This window comes from Pteropus vampyrus, unplaced genomic scaffold, assembly GCF_000151845.1.
Source record: "Pteropus vampyrus isolate Shadow unplaced genomic scaffold, Pvam_2.0 Scaffold55, whole genome shotgun sequence".
Classification (NCBI taxonomy): domain Eukaryota; kingdom Metazoa; phylum Chordata; class Mammalia; order Chiroptera; family Pteropodidae; genus Pteropus; species Pteropus vampyrus.
In genome coordinates this window covers 3,106,514-3,128,556 of record NW_011888836.1, presented here as the reverse complement: position 1 = coordinate 3,128,556, position 22,043 = coordinate 3,106,514, and the positions used below count along the sequence as shown (strand labels likewise).

The following is a 22,043-nucleotide window of genomic DNA, read 5'->3' as shown; positions in this document are numbered from 1 at the left end:
CTCCTTATTGTTTTCTATTTCATTACTTTCTGCTCTTAGTTTTATTACTTTCTTCCCTTCTACTTTTTTATGGGTTTGTTTTGTTGTTCTGTTCCTAATGTCCTTAGTTGAACAGTTTGCTCATTGACGTTATGCCTTTTTTTATGTTCCAATATGTATTTTTATGTTCTAATAGTCTCCCCTTTAAGTACTGCTTTATTTATATCTCAGAGGTTTTGAAATATAGTTATCTTTAAGTTCCAAGTATTTTTAATTTCTATTTTTATGCCCTCCTTGTTCTAGGTGTGGTTTCAATTTTAAAGTTTATGAGGTTTTTTTTAAAAAAGATATTTTTCATTTATAACGTATTTGTATTATGGTCACAGCATGTGATCTGTGTGAACCTAAATTTTTAAATGTGAGAAATAACATTCTTACTGCAACAATAATCTTAAGTGTGTTGCTTGATGAAATTTTACATATGTGTATACCTGGCCTTGATATGGAAATTTTTACAGGATTTCATCTGCAATTCAATCTCTTTATGATATGAATTGCATAGTATATTACATATTTATGAGAAGTATTATGTTCTATTTCCTTGCTTTAAGAGAAGAAGAAAGTAAAGGAGACCAGTTAGTCTATAGTGACAAGACTTGGCCTGGAGAGAGGATGCGTTAGATGTGAATAGAAGAGAAAATACCTGGAGAGTGATTGACCCTAAAGGTTAGGAGAATAAGATACAAGAGATCCAAACAAAGTTCCAGACAAGAATAACTAGGAGAAAGATGGAACACTGACAAAAATTGGAGAAAAAGGTAAATTATGATTTTATTTGTTCAAAGGGCTAGCAGAATGTCCAACTGCTAACGTCAAATAGGTAGCTGAAAATCTAACACTGGGATTTTAAAAAGATGTTGAAAGTTGGAAAAAAAAATGTATGTAAATAAGAAAACAGGCTATTTTGGCTTTTTAAAGGGCTTTAGCAAGGTTCACATATCTAGGCTGTTAATCTAGGAATACAAAATACATCTAATAGAAAACTACATCTATATTACGTGGGGAGTGGAACAATACAGGAATAAAAGATCTAGAAAGTTTTCAATTTTCTTTCATCATTCAAAATCATCTTGAGTAGATATTTATTAATCTTTACTTCAACACATTTTCAGCCACAATGTAAAATGCCTAAATAGAATTCTACCCTTACACAGAATGATTCCAAACATTTTTGGCCCAGTACTCAAAGGACAAATACCATGTGCAATTCAAGATTCATGGTTGTATACAAAAACATTCTTATTTTTGAATTCCATATGTTCTAAAATGACACTCTAACCATGTGCGAAGCATCAGCAAAACATCCAGAACTAGAAAGAAGTACAGAAAATCTAGGGATGGCAGTGGCAGCAAACTGAATGTGTGGGGCAAGGATCAATACTAAGTAAGCATGGAACTAGGGACAAAGAATGAATACAAGGCAGCTGGTTCCATGTTCCACACCCTGATATTTATGCCAGGGGTCATTAACTCCCTGTTCTAGTACATTGTAGATGCCAAGCCAATATTGAACACAACAACAATAAATTTGAAAGTAGACTAAACTTGGCAAAGCAATTCAGTCTATTTCAAGAACATCTTGAATCTTACAAATTTATTTGATCATATAAATTTTCTACTTAATTTGAAAATATTGTTTATTTAGAAGGGAACGTAACTCATTATTGCTTTTATAACTCAGCAAAACTTAGTATCAGCAATTTGAAATATAAAACTTTAAAGATTTTTTCAATCTCACATGGAAACTTTTATCATACAAAACAAAACAGAACTTGAGTAGGTTCTGAATGGGCACCATATCCATTTCCATTTTCAGTACAAGAACCATGAAGACTATTGGCTTTAACACACTTAAAATAGAACTGCATATTGAAGATGATTTTTGACTTGTTAGACACTTGAGAGCTCGTAGCTTATTTTAATATTTTTAGATGAAATCTAACAAGCATCTATCTACTTTTGGGTAAACATCTATAGCTCTATGTATTAGTTACTAGATGTACCTGCATATACACCCAAAGACAGAATATACACTATTTTCGTCACTTTGAAATACTTATACTATGTTCATCTAATCAATTAATATTTACTGAGCCATTATAAGTACGTTGGGTGTTCAGAGATGAGAAAGTGGAAGGAAATAAACAAGTAAACAAATAAGGACAACTTTTAAATAAAATCCTAAAGAGAAAAACTGCAATAAGATTTCCAGAGAAGGCCTGTCTGACAGATGAGAAAGAGCCAGTGGTGCAGAGAGGCTGGTTTGAAGGAGCAGCCACCCAGGTGAGGAAGCTGCATGTGTGAAGGCTTGGAAGCTGACCTCGCTCAAGAGACCTGGAGGCCAGGAGGCCGGGAGGCTAGGCGCAGTGCATGCGGAAGAGCCACCCTGGACAAGGTGAGAGCAGCCAGCCACAGCCACTCTGTGCATAGCCTCATAAACTGATGAAAGGTTAGGATTTTATTTCAGTCAAATGGGAAGCTACTGAAGAATTTTAAGTGACTTCATGTAATGTACATGTCTACAAGTTTCCATCCAACTGTACCATGAAGAATGAATTAGAAGCAGGCAGAAGATGAAGGAATGGGATCCAGTAGAAAGCTACTTCAGTATCCAGAAAATAAATGATTCTGGTGTAGACCACAATGATAGCTTTGGGGATGGGAAGAAGTGAATAGAAAGAAGTGAATGCGAGACTTATTGGAGGTGGAATTAAAGTACTTATTAAAAGATTAGATTTGGGAAGTGAGGGAAAGGCAGGAATCAGGAATGATTCCCAGGTTTCTTGCTTGAATAACTGGGTGTTGGGTGGTTCCCTTTACAAAAATGATGGAAGTCTAGGAAAAAACATAGACATCAGGAGAGGGAATCAAGATCTTAGTTCATATACATTACGCTTCAGAAATCTAAGAGATACAAATGGTAACTCAACCTGGAACAAAAAGGATAGCTAGGCTAGAAATATAAATTTTAGAATTATTGCATAGAAATAGTTACAGCCATGTGAATAGATGAGTTGCCTGTGGAGAGAGTAGACAGAGAAGAAAAAGAGGGCCAAGGATGAGCTTCGAAGAATTCCTGTACTTTCAGAACAGGCGAAGGAGGGAAAATACCTCATAAGGCAGAAGCAAAAAGAAAAGTAAGAGGGAGTACCATGAAGTCAGAGAAGTGCATGTCAGGGAAAGGGCTGTCCACTCTGCCTAGTGCTGTAGACATGATGAAGACAGAAAGGCTTTCTTTGGAAACCTGGAGACCACTGACAATCTTGGTAGGAGCAATTACAACTTCCTTGGGAAAGCAGATCTTGACATTAAGTGGGATAATAATAGCAGACTATTATGTGTTCACCATATCTATGACAAAATTTCAATGACAATGAAATAGCATTTGAGTCCAAATGTAGCAAAAGTATGAATAGTGATCCCATAGTTAACACACTCGGAAGAATAACACACATTTATTCAACACCTTCTAGGTTCCAGTCACTGTGTCAAGTGTCTTGTATGAAAAGAGAAAGATGGCCAGCTGTCCTGCCATGCTGCCATGTATGGAAAAAAGGCTCTGGACCACCAGCCAGGCACAGCTCCATGACACCCATCCACAAAAGCATTATCATAGGTATTTAGGAATATGAGATTGAGTAAATTCTTGCCCCAAAGAATTCATGGGAATAAAAGAGAATTGTAAAGAGATAATTATGAAACAATGAAAGTTTTTATATAATATTTATGACATATTGTATACATAGGGCATTCAAAGGGAAGAGTGACGTTTATGGTGGGAATTTAGAGTCACAGGAACCTTTCTAGAGTAGCTGATCTCCAAAAGAAGGGAAAGTTGGACAGCCTGTTGGAAGATAGAGGGCAGTTAGGAGTAGACAGATTATTGGGGTAAAAGTGACAGGACAGGCTTAGTGAGACACAGAGTCACTATGTCCTGTGTGGATTAATTAAAGTACTTCTGACTACAGAATATGGTGTAAGGAAAGAAGGGAAAAATTTAAAATTTATCAGGGGCCAGAACCTGAAGAGTCTCAAATTTATCTTTAGAATTATTAGGTCATCTGATAGAGATGGAGGTGCAGATCACTTAAAATGTTTCAAATAGGGAGGGTCATGCTATTCAGATTTGGATTTAAGATAGATTGCTCTGGCAGCTATGTGGAGGTGGATTCAAAATGATAAGACTAGAGTCCTAGGGAACAATTAGGAGGATGCTTCAGTAGTTTAGTGAAAGATAACCAGAGATTAAACTTAAAATGTGGTAAGGGGAATCAGAATAAGTGGCAATGTGGATGTAACTTATAGGAGTAGGCAGAGGAAGGAAAAGGCTATGGAACATTCAAAAAGATATGATTATAACCAGGAGAAAAGACAGAGGTTCAGTAAAGAGGTAATAGCCAATGGTGATAAGTAGTTAGTAAACTAAGTTCTCTTTTAAAAAGAAGGCACTGCATCAGTCAATTAGGTCAGTAGAGACCTTAAAGAAATCAGTTGCAGTAAAGTGATGGAAGCAGATCCCTTGCTGTGGGTGGAGGAAGTGAGTGATAAGGGAACATAAGACACCAATAACAAGAGGATTTTATTAAAAGGAGACTTTAGCTGGAGGAAAGTGCCAGTGGAATTATGAAGAGCTACAACCTAAACTTAGAGACCTGGATCCTCAGAGCTTCTTGTCTACCACTTACTGTGTCATCTTAGATTTCAATTTACCTGAGCCTGTTTTGTTGTCTGTAAAACAAGGTAGCTTTCTCAGATGATCTCCACTGTCCCTGCTAGTTCTGCTTCTGTGGCACTGTACGTGCATCCAGCAATATGAATATCACTGGTAACCGCTGCAAGAGCAACTTCAATTAACTTGTAGGGATGGTGTAAATTAAAATGCGAGTAAATATTTCCTCAGAAAAACCTGGCTAGGTAGGTTCCTGGAGAAACAGCTTCCAGTATCATCATGAGACAACATTCTGAGGTCCAGATGAGGCAACACCTAACCAGAGAGGCAGGCCAGTGTTATTGAACTCCAGAAAATAATCTAGCATTTATACAACACATAGTAAATGTCAGTAACTCTTGCAAGGTTCTTCGTATGTGGAAAAGCTAGATGGCCAGTGTTCTTCCTGTCTCATATTATCTCTACGATTATTAATCATTGTATGTTATGTACAAATTTATAACATACTCAACATTTGAGGGGCAAAGGAAAATGAATAGGTTTCCCTCAAGATTTTATCCAAAACAAAGTCTTCATAGCAAATGTGGATTAACAATCATAGGACTTGGGCACAAAGAAACGTTTTTCACAAATTCAGAAAGTATTATGCAGAAGAAATACGGTTCAAACTCAGATCTTATGTCTTCGATTCCAAATCCCTCATTACGTGACAGCTACCTAATGTTATTCTTCTTTAAGTGTCATGTGCCTCGTCTTTCAGCCATCTCTTGAATTGTATGGGTTTATATAGTACTTACTCTTCCCTAGATTATATCTAAATCATTTTACATAGGCAATCTAGTCTCGACCAAATAACATACTTTTTGGTCTTTGAAAGATGCATTCCAGTGTCTACCAATACACACGTGTGATCATAAATCATAGTCCAAAAAAATCTAATCTTGTTCTTGACAAAATCTATGCATCCGGGTTTCATTATCTCCTGTGGTCTTCTTTTCTCTTCAGAAGTCTCAATCCTCAGCAAGAAGAAGAGATGAAAATATCACCTATATCACTAAGAACTTCGATTCTTACCTAACACATCTAAGTCAATAGACACACACGTCATACTTCTTTTTGTGATAAAATTTATTCCCATACGACATACCTGTCTCTTGGCAAAGATTTAACATAGTAACTTTTCTTTTACCTACACTGGTGAAAAAAATTACATAGTCCTAATAATGAGAAGTCACAGAAGCTTCATTTGGCTAACAAAGAATGAGAATAAATTAATAGTTATTATATGTCTTTTTCTTACTGACACATTATTTTAGGCTTCTTTTTGTATAACTTTACATATGTTTAAATAACATTTTATGTCAAGTCCAAATAATATGGTCTATTGTACATTTTTAACTATAGAGAGTATCAGAAAGAAAATGGGCACATAAAATTTCATGACAAAAGTATAATGAAAAAAATGGTAACGGTGATGAAAAATTTGAACGAATTAGTGAATTTTTGAAGCACAAATGAAATATGTATGGTTGAATCCTACTATGTGGTAAATTAAGGGCATTGCTACAAGCTCTTATTAATTAGTTTGAATAAGGAGAAATGTTGCGTAGAGAGACTTTTTTTTTTTTACCCTCAGTAACTGTTTTAAAAACACTTAAAATTAAAAAGTACTTTAAAAATACTTTATATATTATTCTATGGATGTGCACTATGTAGTTAAACTTTATAATTATCATTCGGATTTTATGTATAATTAAAACTTGACCATCCCTTAAAGGTTAATACTCCTAATCGACTCTAACCAAATTAATGTGTACAGACTATTCAAATGTCTTCCTTCACCTTTAAAATTTCTCACTTCTAATGATATATAACATATAAAACAATCTAAAAATATCAGAAAATATAAACCATGAACAGATAAGCAAAAACTGGCATGTGCCTTTCCATAAACAATTGACTAAAGAAACAAGAGCTTGGTTTTGCTTAATTTAAATGCATAGATACCATCACAGTCACAATCACAATCACACACATACACACACTCATCTTAAATCATGTTTATATAGTATTTTAACATAAAAACTCTATATGTTAAGCACAGCAAATTTTTTTAAAAGAGTTTTCTGCATCAATGTTTTGAAAGAATTCTTGTTCAAATGCATTTTAAAAAATTAAACATCTGAGAGATAATTGGAAAAATCTGACTATGGACTTCTCATAGATGATAGTATTAATTTATTTAATTTCCTTAGCCGACTTAGTTAATTGCCTTGGCTAATGACATTATGGTTAACTAGAAAAATGTCCTTATTCATAGAAGATATATCTGCAACTTACTTTCATGTGGCTCTTTTATAAAAACAATTGCAATGAGAGAGAAATGTGACAAAATATTCATATCTGGTAAATCTGTGATATATAGATGCACAAACACACACACATGTTCATTTTTTATAAGTATAAAAATTTTTGAAATTAAAAGTTGGAAAAAAAAATCATTTCATGATTACAACTACTAATGTTTATTTCAAAAGAAACTATTTGATCTAACACATGAGCTATGAACTATCATCAAAACTATGTTCTTCCAGCTGTCCTCATCAGTTCAAAAGGATTTCATTTCTTTAAATGAGAAAAAGGTGCAAATTTACTTGAGGAGGAGAGAAGGGAAAGCAGCTTCAAAGTCTGAGACTTTGCCTGTCATACAGATGCCACATTTCATGAGGATGGATTCTGTATTAGTCTTCTCAGCTCTCCCCTACCAGTTGACTGATGGCTATCTGCAGTGAATTGCAGGGGGGCCTCCAAGAGGGTATGAGTGCAAAGACAAGATAAGGAAAATGCAGTGACCCCAAACTGAAGGGAGATGGATCTCCCTGGGGTTTTCATTTGGATGGATCTCCAGATAGGGGCAGGTAGGGAAGTGAAAAGAGCTATTAGAAACCAGGTGATAAAGCATAAAGAAATTATAATAAAATGAGCCATCCTCCGCTCAGCTTCAGAGAAAGAGGAGTTGTAGAATTAGTTCATTGTAAATGAACCTGTTTTTTTGTATTCATTGTAGCAAAGAAAACATGAAACAACTCTTAAACTGAGGGGAAAAAAATCCACATTGATTTTGAAACCCAAGCCCAGAGAGAGAGTGAAGATGCAGGGACAGTGCCTTTAAAAGGAATACTGGGCATGTAGTGCTTAATAAACGTAGCAGGTTTTAAAAAATCCTGTTGTGAAAAAATATTGTCCTCGTTACCCAGAAGACAAAGAAAAACAGTGAGTGTTGACAACATGGTATTTAAAAGCCACCTCTACCCAATTAGTTATCCACAAATATATACATTCTTTTTAATTTACTCTACGCCAGCATGTTAGCTAACAGTATCTTACTTTTATGTCATTATCTCTCTACCATACACACAAGTCATAGCTGGGGATTTCAACTTGCGGTGAAGCTATGCTGAGATTCCAGATCTCAGTGGTGTTGGCATGAGCGCTGATCTCTTCAGTCACAGAGAAGACAATATCCTAGGGAGACTGGAATTAGTCCTATTTTGCACCATTCAAGCCAAAATGCTGCTTATCAAGAAGCAAGTAATTGCTAGCTAATGGCTATGGGGGGAAAAACACACTGCACTTCAATCTAAGCTTCTCCTGGCACATGACAATAAATAAAGCTGAGGAAAGTGTAAACATAAAGTGGGGACAGTTTCTGGAGGAGGTTAAATAGCAAACATTAAAAAGGCAAGTTACCTCATCTGACTGGGAGGGACTGATTCTGGGCATTGGCGAGACTTGTGGAGTTTTCAACTGTGTGCTGTTGCTATCTGGCACGAGCTCTCGGTGGACCGTTTGGATGTGGTTCTGTAGTTCACTTTCAGACTCAAACTTAACGTTGCAGCTAGAGCAGCGAGTCTTCAGTCCCCCTGCCTTGCCTTTACCCTCAATGGCACTCAGACTCTCATTCTGGCCCAAGCCTGGTCTATTTGTGCCGGGAGCGATGTTGATGCCTGGGCTACTGCTCTTAGTGAGATTCACACAGCCAGCACACAGACCATATGGCAGGCCATTGATGTCAAGTTTCACCAGGTCTTGCTTGGAACGGAATTCTTTCAGGCAAGATGCGCACTTGTACAGTTTCTGGACGTGTTGGCCACGCCCCGTGGTCTGGACTGCGGACCCATTCCCTGTTTTTTGCATATGGAATGTCCCATGAATTTTGAGTTCTAAGGTAGAGGTCACTGTCTGCATGCAGACCACGCAGCGAAATCCTGTCAGGGAATTCCTCAAGTCAGGATGCATTTGGCAATGCTCTAAAAACTCCTCCTCACTCTGGAGAGGCATCTTGCAAATCCGGCAGTTTCCAGTATCGAGACTCTTACTATGTGTGACTTTGTGTTCAGTAAGTGTTAAGAGGGAGGGAAACCGCTCTCCACAGATAGGGCACATGTAGTGTTTGACAGGGCCTAAGTGCGTCTGCATGTGTTCACGGAGGCCATTTTCAGAGAAGAAGGTTCGCGAGCACACGTTGCACTTGTAATTCCCTTTAATGAGCTCAGCTTTCTTCTTCACGATGGCACTCTCTCCGGGTCTGATGTTGTGATCTCGGAGCTGATGGTTCTGCAGCAGAGTTTCCATGGTGTAGGCGGCCCCACAAATGTCACACCCGTACATCGGCTCCGAGGTATCCACATCTTCTTCGCTCCCATCGTGACTGTTGTGGGACTCCTGGCTATTGGCCAGCAAGGTCTGCAGCTCCACCTCCTCCTTCTGCACTTGCTCGGAAGCTCCGTTTGTTCCACAGTTGGGAGTCTTGGTTTCAAACACGCAATGCTTTTCCCGCAGGTGTTTCTCCAGCAAAATGATCGCGTGGAAGGCTTTGCTGCAGAACTTGCAGTTGTACTTCTTGCTGTGAGTGGTGATGTGGCACTGAAGCTCCACCTCGGTGCCAAAAGACTCACCACAGAAAATGCACTTGTGTACCTTCCCTTGATTCTCCAGGTGGTTGTGTTTCACATGGAGCTGCAAGTCAGTCTCATTGCGGAAGTCCCAGTTGCAAGAGGTGCACCTGTAGACTTTCTTTTCGTTACTGTGCTTCACAGCCAAGTGGAGTTGAATAGAGACTTTTGAGTCAAAAACTTCTTGGCAGAGGGTGCAGCGGAAGAAGACAAAGGTGTGCATGTCCAGTAGGTGTTTCTGAAGGTCATCCACTGATGTGAACTGCTTATCACAACTCTCGCAGATGTAATATGTTGAGGTGATCATAAAATGAATGGTGACGTGCTTCAGCAAGGATTCTTGGTTGGGGAATTCCTTGTTGCACTGAGGACAGGTCAGTTTTGGAAGCACAGTGTCGAGATGAGTTTTTAGGTGAGTCTGAAAGCTGTCTAGGGATGTGTATTTAGCACCACACTGATTACAGATATATTCTCCTGCCGGACGTGCGGGTGCACCTCCCACTGCCTGCATCATCTTCAGAGATGTCTGCTCTATGGCCACAGGAGACAGTGGGCTCAAGGCCCTGGATTTCTTCCCATTATGAATATAATTCAGGGCCAAGGGAATGTTTTTATGATTCTCTTTGATATGTTTGTTCAGTTTAAGAACGCTGTTGAATATTGGAGAATTCGTACAATAGGAACAAGAATAGACTTCTACTACTGGTTCTTTTGGAGTCCCAAGCACTGGAGACCCAAATCGGGAGCCACTGAGGTCGCAATGAACCTGTCTTATATGCTCTTCGAGGGAAGAGTCAGTGAGAAACCCCATGTAGCAATGGGGACAAAAGAATGCATTGCTATCCTTCGCTGCGGGGTTTGCAAATCCGTGAGAACATCGGATGTGTTCCTGAAGAGTGTTGAGGTCGTTGACAACTTCAGAGCAGAAGTTGCACTGGTAGACTATGGCAGGCATGGCAGAAACAATCAGACCTGGGTCCTGAGCTTCATGCACTTGCTTAAGATGTTCATTTAGGTTATAGAGTGAGGGCAACACCTCCAAGCAATACTGACAAATATGGGCCTGTTCTGGTTTATCTAAATGCATAGTTTTCAGGTGAATCTGCAGAACCGCTAGACTCGAAAATAACTGCTTGTTGCAGTAAATACAGCTGTAGGTAACTTTTGCTTGTTTACTTGAGGCAACAGTCATATCAGGGGTTTGCTGAGCAGCCCTCTTCCTCCCTCGACTCTTTGGGATTGGCGGGGCAGCTTCCACCATTGTCGAACTGTCCACTGAAAGGTTGGAATCTGGAGTCGTGCTAGACACAGAGGTGTAACCCACTGTGACCAGGGAGGGGCTGTTGCTGTGATTGCACGACTCCGGTTGCTGGTGACTATCCATGTGGCTATACAGTTCCTCGACTGTGTGGAAACTCTCGGAACAAATGCTGCAAGAATTCTTCTTCTCCCCGCCATGCATCTGCTCCATGTGGTTCATAAGGGAGGTCTCTTCTACAAAGAGCTCATGGCAGTATACACACTGGAGGGCCGCTCGGTCCTCGTTTGGGGAGCATTCGGGGTGGCACTCCGCAATGTGCTTCTGGAGGTCTTCCGGGAAGTCAAAGCCTTCCTCACACTGACTGCACTTCTGAGTGTCCTTCATCTTCCAGTCCTCCATCCTGGAACCAGACTGGGAACCGTCCTTGTTCCTCTCGTGAACCTGCATGTGCCCGTGTAAAGAACTAGAGGACAGGAACCCACGGCGACAAATGGCACATTTATATGGCTTGTTGGACGTGTGAGTCTTTAAGTGGATCTTCAAGTGATCACTTCTGGAGAATGCAGCATCACATTCACTGCAGTGGTACTTCTTGTCCCCTGTGTGGAGTTTGATATGGCGATCTCGGCTCCGCTTGTGTTTGAACAGCCTACTGCAATAAGTGCATTTGAAAGGCAGTTTGTCGCTGTGACTCTGTTCATGGTGCTTTAGGTAGCTGAGGCGGCTAAACGACTTGTCACAGAATTGGCATGGATATGGGAGTCCAGGGCCACCTTCTTCCTCTCCAAAATCACAACCTTCTCCATGGCTAGGAGAAGTCTGGTCCTTGCTAGAAGGTGAAGAAGCTGGCCAAGAGCAAGTGGGATCATCTTCAACATCCACCCCATCTGCAATGAGAAGAGATGGAACATTTCACTTTACCAGTTGAGAATTCAAGAACAAGTTTACCATTTCAACAAGCATATACAATTGGACCATCTAGAAACATTCGGAAAAAAAAAAAAGGAGAGAATATTTGAACACTTGAACACTTTCACGCCTGAGCTTTTATTCTATATCTACTTTTTACTGGGCTGTAAAATATACAAAGATATTAAATAGTTCTATGTCTAAATTACCCTTTCATTACTTTTTATCATTCTTCCTTAGAAGCAAGGTATATATTACACATTGACAATTTTATTAAAATGCAGATTTTAATATATTTAATGTTTCTTTTGTATTCATTCTAAAATGATTTGCATATTACGTGATCATCTGAAGAACCAAATGAAAAAGGGAAATATTACAGGAATTATTTAAAATTAATGCAGTCAGCCCAGATGTCTAATATTTAATAAAAAATTCCCTCTGCATTTTGCTTGTTTTTATATAAAAAGGAAATTCTGAAGACCAAAATCTTTTATGGGGTTCTTATTGATACAGAACTTATTGCTTTCTGCAAAAAAATATTAAAAAGTAAGCACATGAAAGAAGACAGAAAACACAATAATAATTATGTCTTGTGTAATGAAAGACAACCAGGATTTCTTCAATAACTGAAAGAGTCGAATACTATAGGCCAGAAAAATGGGTTATTAAATGTTAGAAGGGTACTGTTAGATATTACATGTAGCTAGGATCAGCCAGGATCAAGAAAAAATGAGAGTTTCACAAGGGCCAGATTGTAATAGTGTATTTTGTTTGGAAAGTTCAAAAGGTGGCCCACCATTTCTTCCTTTTGCAAAAGCTTCAGCAGCATGAACTTCCTTAGCCAAACAGGACCTGCACTTTGAGGTGAGCAAAGACAAAGCAACTTGTGAAAAACTGGAAACAGGAAAAGTGATAAATGATTATGGTAAATGCTGAAAGATTTATGAGTAACGAAGAGAAGACAAACAAGACTGAAAGCCAGATCTAACCTTAGCAAGTTATCCATAAAGTAACACTACCTTATATTAGGTGGGTTTTTAACTGTGTTCTTAACAAATGTGCACTCTTACTTCTGTTGCTTTCCTAACATCCAAGCAGAAAATAAGACCTCAAATAGGTTAGGAAGCCTCTTTTTTGCTTTTCAAAACAATTTATCATTCAAAATCAGAAGGAATTGTAAAAGTTTTCACTCTCCAAAAGAACAAGGTTTTCCATACAGGCAACTAAAAAGACCATGGAGCTGGTGGGGATAGTGACTATATTAAAACAATAGATCCAATTAGAATATTATTAGCATAGTCTAAGAATATTCAAGTAGAATATAATCAAATAAGTGTTTAAATTCTTCAAAGCTAAAGTTCACTAGCAAGCCACATTATCAACATAAAAGTAGACACTGGCAAGCATTATGTAAACAAATTCCGTGTCTGCTTTCTTTAAGGTAACAAGATTTTACTAGATTATCAACCTCTTGCTTATCCACAGGAAACAGATGAGGATCATTCCTTTCCTGCATCTAGAAACTGATGACAACACCATCTCACTATCAATGCCAGATGGCAACCATCTAACTCTGAGAAAACAACCAAACACTATTCCTGGATTCTTGCCCATTGCAACAAAGCTTTGCAATACAAGGTGGAAACCGCATGATTTTGCAGCCTCATTTATACGAGTCTATGACCCAATATGTTTCCAGAATAAGAAGCAGTGTGATAATTTTGAGTGTGATTTAAATTTAAAGATGTATTAAAAAGAACATATGCAGATGAACTTACCATCTAACATATAGAAAAACAATTTTAAAAACTAAAAAAAAAAAAACTCTCAATGATGATTCTAGCTTTCCCCTTAAAAAACCATGTCAACCAAAGCTAAAACAAACCAGAGTTTTATATTTCCCCTAATTGAAAAAAGTACTGTTTGTTAAATTTTCTCAGTATTCTAGATAAAATTCTACCACATTTCACATTTATCTTTTAGGATTACATCCTGTTGTTTCACTTAAAAATATTTTCAAACACATCATCTCAGTTGCACAGTTAGAGAAAACAGTGAATCAGAATTTGTCATGCATCTAGACTAAAAGAAAATAATTATTGAGCTTGAAAATTTAGCAAGTGAATTTATTATCAAACTGCAGTCTGTGTCCAGGCATTATATATTATTATACAAATGTACAGAGAATTATAGAGCAATAGACCATTATAAATAGTGTGCAATTCCTGACACCATGCTTAAATCAGGCTCTTGTCTGTGGGCCTGCCTGACTGTACCTATTATATAACTGTTCTCTTAAGCTTGTAAATTTCAACTACATGTCAAGTGAGTTGAGGGTTAGGATCAACTTTTTACTCAAACCAGGATTCAAGTGAGTTGGAAGCTTCCTCTTCTCTCTCTCCTGTTCCTATTACTTAGTTTGGGGGTGGGGAGGACAAAAAAGGAATGATAATCACAGATGACATGTCTTTGTAACTGAAATACATGGAAATCGCCTACAGAATTCATAAGGCTTAGGCTGGGAAATGAAGTAGATTGAGCAGAATTGAAAAGTTCAAGCAGGGAATGCTATTTTTAGAAAAATAAATAAAGGTATCATGAAAGGCTGATTGCTGTTTTAAAATACAAATTGTAAAAATCTGATTTGCTAGTTCTATAATTGGACCTATTCTCCCACGAACATACAAGGAACTCACTGACAAAATTCCCAGTCAGGCCGGTCCATGCTCTAAGGGTATCGGACTCTCTCAAGACTTTTGTGGTGGCGATATTGTTGCCAGCATTCTCTGAGGTCCATGTAAGTCCTTGAAAGCTACCCATCCCCATTAACTTAAGCTTTTTAGCAGTCACAACGCAAGCTCTGTTTAAATGGCTAATATAGATTTAAACAATTTCAAGTTCTTTTTTCATTCAGGAGAAACTATGGAGGATTCTTTCAACTCTGGTTTCTGAATCAACTTGAACTTTTTTTCTCTTTGGCACTCAATAAGTGCTACTTACAGGAATGTCTTTCTGGGTTATGGCAAGTTCTGCATTTTGATGTGAAGAACTTAACGTGTCCATGTTAAATTTTAATTTTTGGAGTCAGTCATTTCACACTAGCTGACTCTCAGAGAACTATAGCTCTTATAGCAGGAAGAAAAAAAAAGAAAAGAAAAAAGGAAAAAGAACTTTGCTGGAAACTAGCTCATGGCCTAAAAGTCTATTTAAAGATGCAAATGTGTGTGTATAGTTAGTGCAGATGTTTTTCTACAGCAACTGTACTTGCTGAGTTTCACCATTTCCATAAAGCACATTAAAACAAGTGTGTGAACACTCCGAGATGAAAGTCTCAAACACTCCTGAGACTTTCAGTGGAAAGTAGAGCCGCCTGACTTTTCTCCAAGCAGACAGGAATGCCCATGATTCAGCAGCCTGAGTAAATAAAAGAGGTCCTTATTTCCTAATTTTGCTGGCTGGCCACACTGCAGCAGCCTCTGTGCTCCTGCCAAAGGGGATGCAGAACTGGAACTACACCCAGCCGCTGAAGGCCTGTCTTTGTTAGCCAGCCAGGCTTTCCCGACCATCTTCTGGCAATGAAACTGCCATATCCTGCGAGGAAGACCTCCATCTCAGGCTCGATGGTTCTCTAGTCTGTCTAAAAGGATGAAACAACAGATTTTGCCGGGTCTGTATTGGAAGAGGACAGCTGGAAACTCAGTTAGCGGCACAGCAACACCTGTTCGGTCATATTTATGGGGGAAAGTGCTCGCTAACAGAAAAGTGAAGTCATACTAGAAGAAGGTATTTCACAGAAAAAAGGCATCGGAGCACAAAGTACCTTTGTGAAGTGAGCCACCGGCCCCTTGTGTGCCAACCTGGGGGAGGAGACGGCAAAGACTAGATGTGATTTTATCCTTGCTGTTTGGGCTGGACAGACAAGCACATCTCGGGAAGGGACCGGATAGCCTTAGTTTACAGGCAGCCATGAGGATGAGAAACGCTGAGGGTCCTGGTCATTCTCTGGCATTCAAATCTTATCAAATTAGCCAATTAAAAAAATAAATAAATAAGATCGAAAAAGGAGGAAGAGAAGACGTGCACGGTCTGGGGTGATTCTAATCTAAATTTTGTATCATTAGGCACACTTTAGTGTAAGGTACATGCTTCTTGAGGGCAGGGACCGAGCCTTTCAGAACAGTGCCTCCAACAATACAGACAATCTGGAATTACTATGGAGAAAATAAAATAACAAGGTGGACTGAATCGCCGTAGATGTTAAAGAAATGATCTGAACATCTGAAGTTATGGAAACTTCCAATACTTTTCAGTTCTTCATAAGGCTGGGCCTGCGAGAAACTGGCTTACTGATATCCTTTTGCTACCTGAGCTCACTCATTGCGACGGCAGAGTACTCTCTAAACTGCCCTTTGGGGACTCAGTATCATGTGTATGCAAGTGTCACACAGCAAGGTTTCCTTAACAGGGACAGGATTTACATCAGTGGTTACTTTTCAAGTAAGGAAAAGAAGCACAAATACTGACAGGTCTGGTAGCTGTTTTCAGGAGTGCAATGACTCAGAATCAGAAGGAAAAGTCAAGAGTATGGAGTTTTATTTCCAGCTTCATAACTGACTTAGAGAGTACCCTGGCCAAGTCATTTAATCTACCCCTACCTAGGTATTTCACCTGCAATATGAAGATAATAATTCTTGCTACTTACTCTCTAGGGTGTTACAAAGATTAGTGAACATTTCTAGGGCACTTATCATTGCTGGAATAAAAGCTGCTTATGTAAACAAAAAGATTTACATGTGTTGCATGTATTTATCTTTCCACATATAAGTTTCTATGTATATACTATAAACACATTTTAACATTTTTCTTTCCTTTAATGGAACCACTGGAATCTGAGCTTTAAGGATTGGCCTAATGGAAATCTAGAGTGCCTTAAGCATCCACGATTGTATATTCACCCATCAAAAATATAAACAGTTGGTAATATCTAAAAATTAACGGACCCTAAATCCATGCCATGTTGTAAGTATTAAATTGTCATACGTGAGATATAATCTTGAGTCTTTACAGGCAGATATTTTGCTATGTAATTCTGAAGCCAAATAATTTTGAAATTCTCTCTCTTCTCCTTAAAATACTAGCAATACAATCATTGCATTATTTAAAATATCAAAATAAGTTCATTTAGTAGATGATTTTTTAAAATGTAAAACAATAGGTTTAAACATAAAACCAAAGCAAATTTCTAGGCTATTTCCTCCATTGGCTTAAATGATTATTTCTGCCAGCAAGCTCTAGAAGCAGTTCTGAACTTTCATATTAAATAGAGTTCAGAGACCTTTGTTCATTCTCTAACTACTTGAGCCGACTTAAGATAAACTGAGAATCCTGAGGGAAATAAACAGGTGTGCATAAATGCCAAGATAAGTTAGATACGACTCAAGGAGAATAATATTTTAAAATGTGTTTTCAACAGCCACAGGTAACAGGGATATTTAGTATGTTAAACCAGTGCCATCACAGTAACAATTTTACATCATCATATTTAAAATCACCCTAACCAGATTAATTCCACAGTCCATGTTTAAAGCAATGGTTTAAACTGCTAAAGGATATGGTCATTCTAAATAAACCACCACGCATTATTACACACAAATGCTTCCTCTCCTTCTCAACAGAAATGTCAACAGTTTTAGAAAAGCTACAACTTTAATAACTAGCATACTTTTTAAAAAATCGATAGCCCCACATTAAATTCACTCCTTTGTCATATAACTTATTTAACTACTTGAAAATGAATACTCTTTACTGGGTGTTCAAAAGAGAAATGTAAACTTTAAAATTATTTATAATTCACAGATGCTTTTAAATTGTGTAATATTCCAAGTTGTTCTGGAAGGACCAATTAAATGCATTAACAGTTAGGTTATGAGGAAAAGGGGTGGCCAGCCATTAATGATAGCAGCTGTAGGGAGCAAGAATTGGTGGTGCACATTTTTTTAACATAGTCTTAAGATGAATTCCAGATATCCAAGTTCAGAGGTTGTTTTTTTTTCTTTTGATACTCCCTAATTTAATTTAAAAAAAAAAAAAGCCTTACTTTCCCCGATAATCTTTTAACACTTTGGAGGAGCCAACATAAGAGATAAGTTATCACCGTTCCATTGCCCTCTTAGGTAATCATGGTCTTTATATCCAGGCTGTCTCTTTTACCAGACACATTTCTATTATGTGTGCAGAGATGTACAAATGTTTTGCTTGCTGTTGCTTAAAGCTCATTTGAACAGACGGAGCTCAATGAATTCCATCTTCCACAGCCAAATTAAACAGAAAACAGTGCATTCTTAAGCAGTTCTCATTTAACTCCACCTCTCAAATCAAAGGAAAAAGCTGACGTGAAACCAGTTAAAGAACAGTCTCATTCACAGAACTCAAGACATTTTGTTTCTATCTTTTGGCTGACTTAAAAACATATATAATTAATGATAAGCACCAACCTCTTGGCATTCAATATTTGGCAATTGTGTATTACACATCTGTTTATAGTGCCGTGACTGTGAGCGTGCTATATCACTTAACGTGTATCTTTCCTTTAATAATGACAGACACCATCAGAGCAAATTTTCCAAGTCTTTTTCTTTTATCTCTACTATTTTTCAGTTAGAAGACATGTTTAGTTATTTTGTAATCTTTTATTTATAAATGACTTCATACCACAAAGAATTTAAAGTAGTCCTTTACTGCTTATTTCATTCATTCATTCATTTACTTAACTAACATTTATTAAATGGAATCTACTATGTATTTAGATCTAATGCTGGCCAATGAGCTCTAGAAATTACTTACTTTTTTATGTTTCAGCTTCCTATCTATACCATCAGAAAAATTCCAGTCTGCTTCATAGTTAATATTATAAAAATTAAACATGACACTGCATGAAAGAACTTTCTAAACTGCTAAGATATAAAAATGTACTGAATTAATACTACTAGTATGAAAGTCAAAGTTGCCCTTAGGTGATAACTGATAAATGTGAAAACAGTACAAAGGAATAAAAACTAATGATAATTTAGTTGTTGCTTTATTCATATTTAGATTTTACTAATTTTAAAGGACTTAAGGGGCATTTTCTTTAAAAAATAAAAAATAAACAAAAAAAATGCCAAAACAAATCTTCTGAATGCTATTTCAGCTATCTTGAAAATCAATGTATAGTAAGTAGCTCATTCTTTAATAGCTGCACGCATTGGCAAGTTGTGATTAATTCATTAGTGGAATAAAATCCCATGATGGCATGGCCTGCATTCAAAATACTGAAGCCACATTCCACAGTTCTGACACCAGGCCTATAACTCACTCTTTTACTTGTATGGAAATTTCCTGAGGCAAATTCTATTCTGCTTCAAAATCCTTTGCACTAGTATGAAATATACCTACGAAGTTTTGAAGAAATCCACAGCTTTCAAAAAATACTCATCAAATTTCTCAATGCTCCCACGCTCATCATCAGCAATTTTACATTAACTTCTCCACTGGGGAAGCATCAGGTCAAAGAGATTCCCCCACTAAGAAAACTAAGTTTGAAAATGGCTTCACTGGCAAATGATGGACCTCAGAAAGTTCATTCCACAATGTTAATGGTTTTTTAAAGAACTACCATAACCCCCTAAATTTTCAAACGAAGCAATCGAATTCTATTACAGAGAGAAATCTGGTCTATCAGAATGTTTTGTCATATAAAACTACACTTTACTGAATATTTTTTCCAACATGTAGGCTTTGGCCCAAGTCTGGTAAACTTTCAGTCACAAGGAATTTTAACAGTCCTGAAGTGGTATTCACTCAAGCTGAATCTCACCTGTATTATGTCCACGGCAGCAGTAAAGTTAACATGAATTTTCGGCAGTTTAAAAAGGCCACACTGTATTTCACTGCAGATAAAGCCACTGGAGAATACAAAAGTGTTGAAAGGCTAAAATTTAATTAATGACCAATTAGCACCCCCTGTAGGTTCAATGTGCAGTAAAGTGATAAATACAGTGTGCTAATATAGAAAAAGCTGTTACAAAGAATGGGGGGGGGATATTACAATTATTCATTTGGTATTATAATACGATGGACCTCAATGTTCTTGATTTTGATGTTTATGTGCCTAAAATATGACAAGAATCCTTGAGGTCTGGATCAAATATTCATTCTGTATTTTAAGACTTTGACTCACACAGGTTGTCGGGTTGGAATATAAAAGCCAGTCGGATAGCTAGTGAGTGCACCTTGTCAACCACCCAGCAGCTTCAACTTGAAGTACATAGTTCATGCTATCTGCTCCTCAATCAGTGTTTATGCATTTTATGGGGAAGTTATATGCTATGATGGTATTAAAAAATTGGGGGATGATGGACAACCTTGAGACTTTGTCCATCTGAAGAGATTGGTCAAATCACCAATGTATCTTCATGTGATAGAATTTTTATAGTGTTTCAACAGAATCATCAACTTTCACATTAACACTTACATAGTAAAACTAAAATTAAACACTGAGGTTGGATCCCAAATAAAACAAATGATATAAGGAGTTTTTTATTTTAAATGATATAATGTTTGAAAAACGTTATGTTGTTGAGTAGCAGACTCAAAGGACAAAACTATATTCTTGAAATAACTCTAACTAGGGCATGACAAACTATTTCTATACTGATCACATTATGTTGATACCCCTATTCGCATAGTTTTTTTCATTTACATAATTAGACAAATTTTGATAAAGGCAATCCTGAAAAGAAAGCTGATTATCAATTTGATGGATTTTCCAGGTACCTTATTCTCTATTTTCTATTTCTCATTTTTTGTTCAGTTTACTCTTACCTAGAATTGCCACTTTCAATCAATATAAAAAGAAAATTCAAACCAGTTCATTCTATTGTTTTTTTCTTATTAACAATCCTGATAATTTATATATAGAAACCAGTACCATTCAAAATTATGGTATAGTGCATGTATGCATGTATGTTTTTATACAGTTGACTGAATATTCAGAATAAACAAAATTATTTATACTAAAGAAATTTTTGAAATATTTTTGCTATTTCACATTACAAAAGTGTTAATCATAGTAATTTGCCACTTAATATGAGTAAATGCACGATCATGTCTCAATAAAACACTTCATTCTGAAAAGTCTTTATAAGGCTATTTTTTACTGATTAATATATATTACTTATAATTATTTTTTAATAAATTATGTATTTTTTTCTAATATATAAATGAAATGTGTCTTGTCAAATATACCAAAACCAGTGACAAAGTCAGGCCTCAAAAACCCCATGATACCTCCAAGTGATACTACTTCATTTTGCCTACATCCAAGATAATTTTAACACAACAAAACAATATATGAGAATTCAAAGCAGTGTGGCCACATTAACAAGTCAGGTAAAAAAGCTGGCTGGAGTTGAGCCCCATCTCTGTTTGTTTCACAATGACATGCAGACACCTATCCCACTGGCATGACATACAGGACACAAGCAGAGTATACTAAATTCCACTGAAAACTTAACATACTAATATGATTTAAATAAGAGTAAATTAAGAAATTCTATTATTTCTTATTCAGATAATAAGGAATTTGATACATACCTGCTTCATCCACATGTGAAATACGCCAATTCTGAATACTTTTTATAGAGAAATTTGTTGCAGTGTTTTTTTTTTTTTTTTTTTTTTTTGTACCTTTGAAAAAGGGGATATGATAACAATACACATCTGTGTATGTCCAAAGCGTACTGGTATGATCCTTGCAAAAGCATGTTTCTACTACTCAATGACTTAAAACCTACTAGCACAGTTCTGGGTTCCTGACTCAATTCTGTCTGTAGGAAGGGCAGGTTTCTAACTCTTTATGAAGCCTTCTCTTGCATCTGAGCTCTACTCTTTTCTCTTAAGATGACCTAAGGTTGTTTGGCAAGGGTTAGGCATACTTCTGGGTCTGCCCTGAGGGATCAAAGGAAAGAAAATAAGTGAAGTTGATTGACGCCTACACAGAGAAAAGGAAGTCAAGGCTGTCACTGCTAACTTTTCATACACATGAAACATCATATGTAAGATCTGTGAGAAGTCCTAACCTTTGGGGAAAAAAAGTGCTAATTTTACAGATGAGCACAAAGGTCTATGAGGCTAAGTAGCATGTTATAATTTTGTACTAATAATGGGA

At 37.1% G+C, this 22,043-nt stretch overlaps 1 protein-coding gene across 4 annotated transcripts in view; it reads right to left on the bottom strand.

Moving 5' to 3' along the window:
- ZNF521 (zinc finger protein 521) overlaps positions 1–22,043 on the bottom strand; it is a 269,739-nt gene that overhangs the window by 146,151 nt on the left and 101,545 nt on the right. For 3 of the 4 annotated variants that reach the window (XM_023530847.1, XM_011360408.2, XM_023530848.1), the window contains one exon: positions 8,459–11,811. In XM_023530847.1, coding sequence (XP_023386615.1) covers positions 8,459–11,811 — 3,353 coding nt within the window. Of the gene's footprint in view, positions 1–8,153; positions 8,234–8,458; positions 11,812–22,043 lie in introns of all 4 variants that reach the window. The other variant, XR_002780401.1, reaches the window with a different exon arrangement.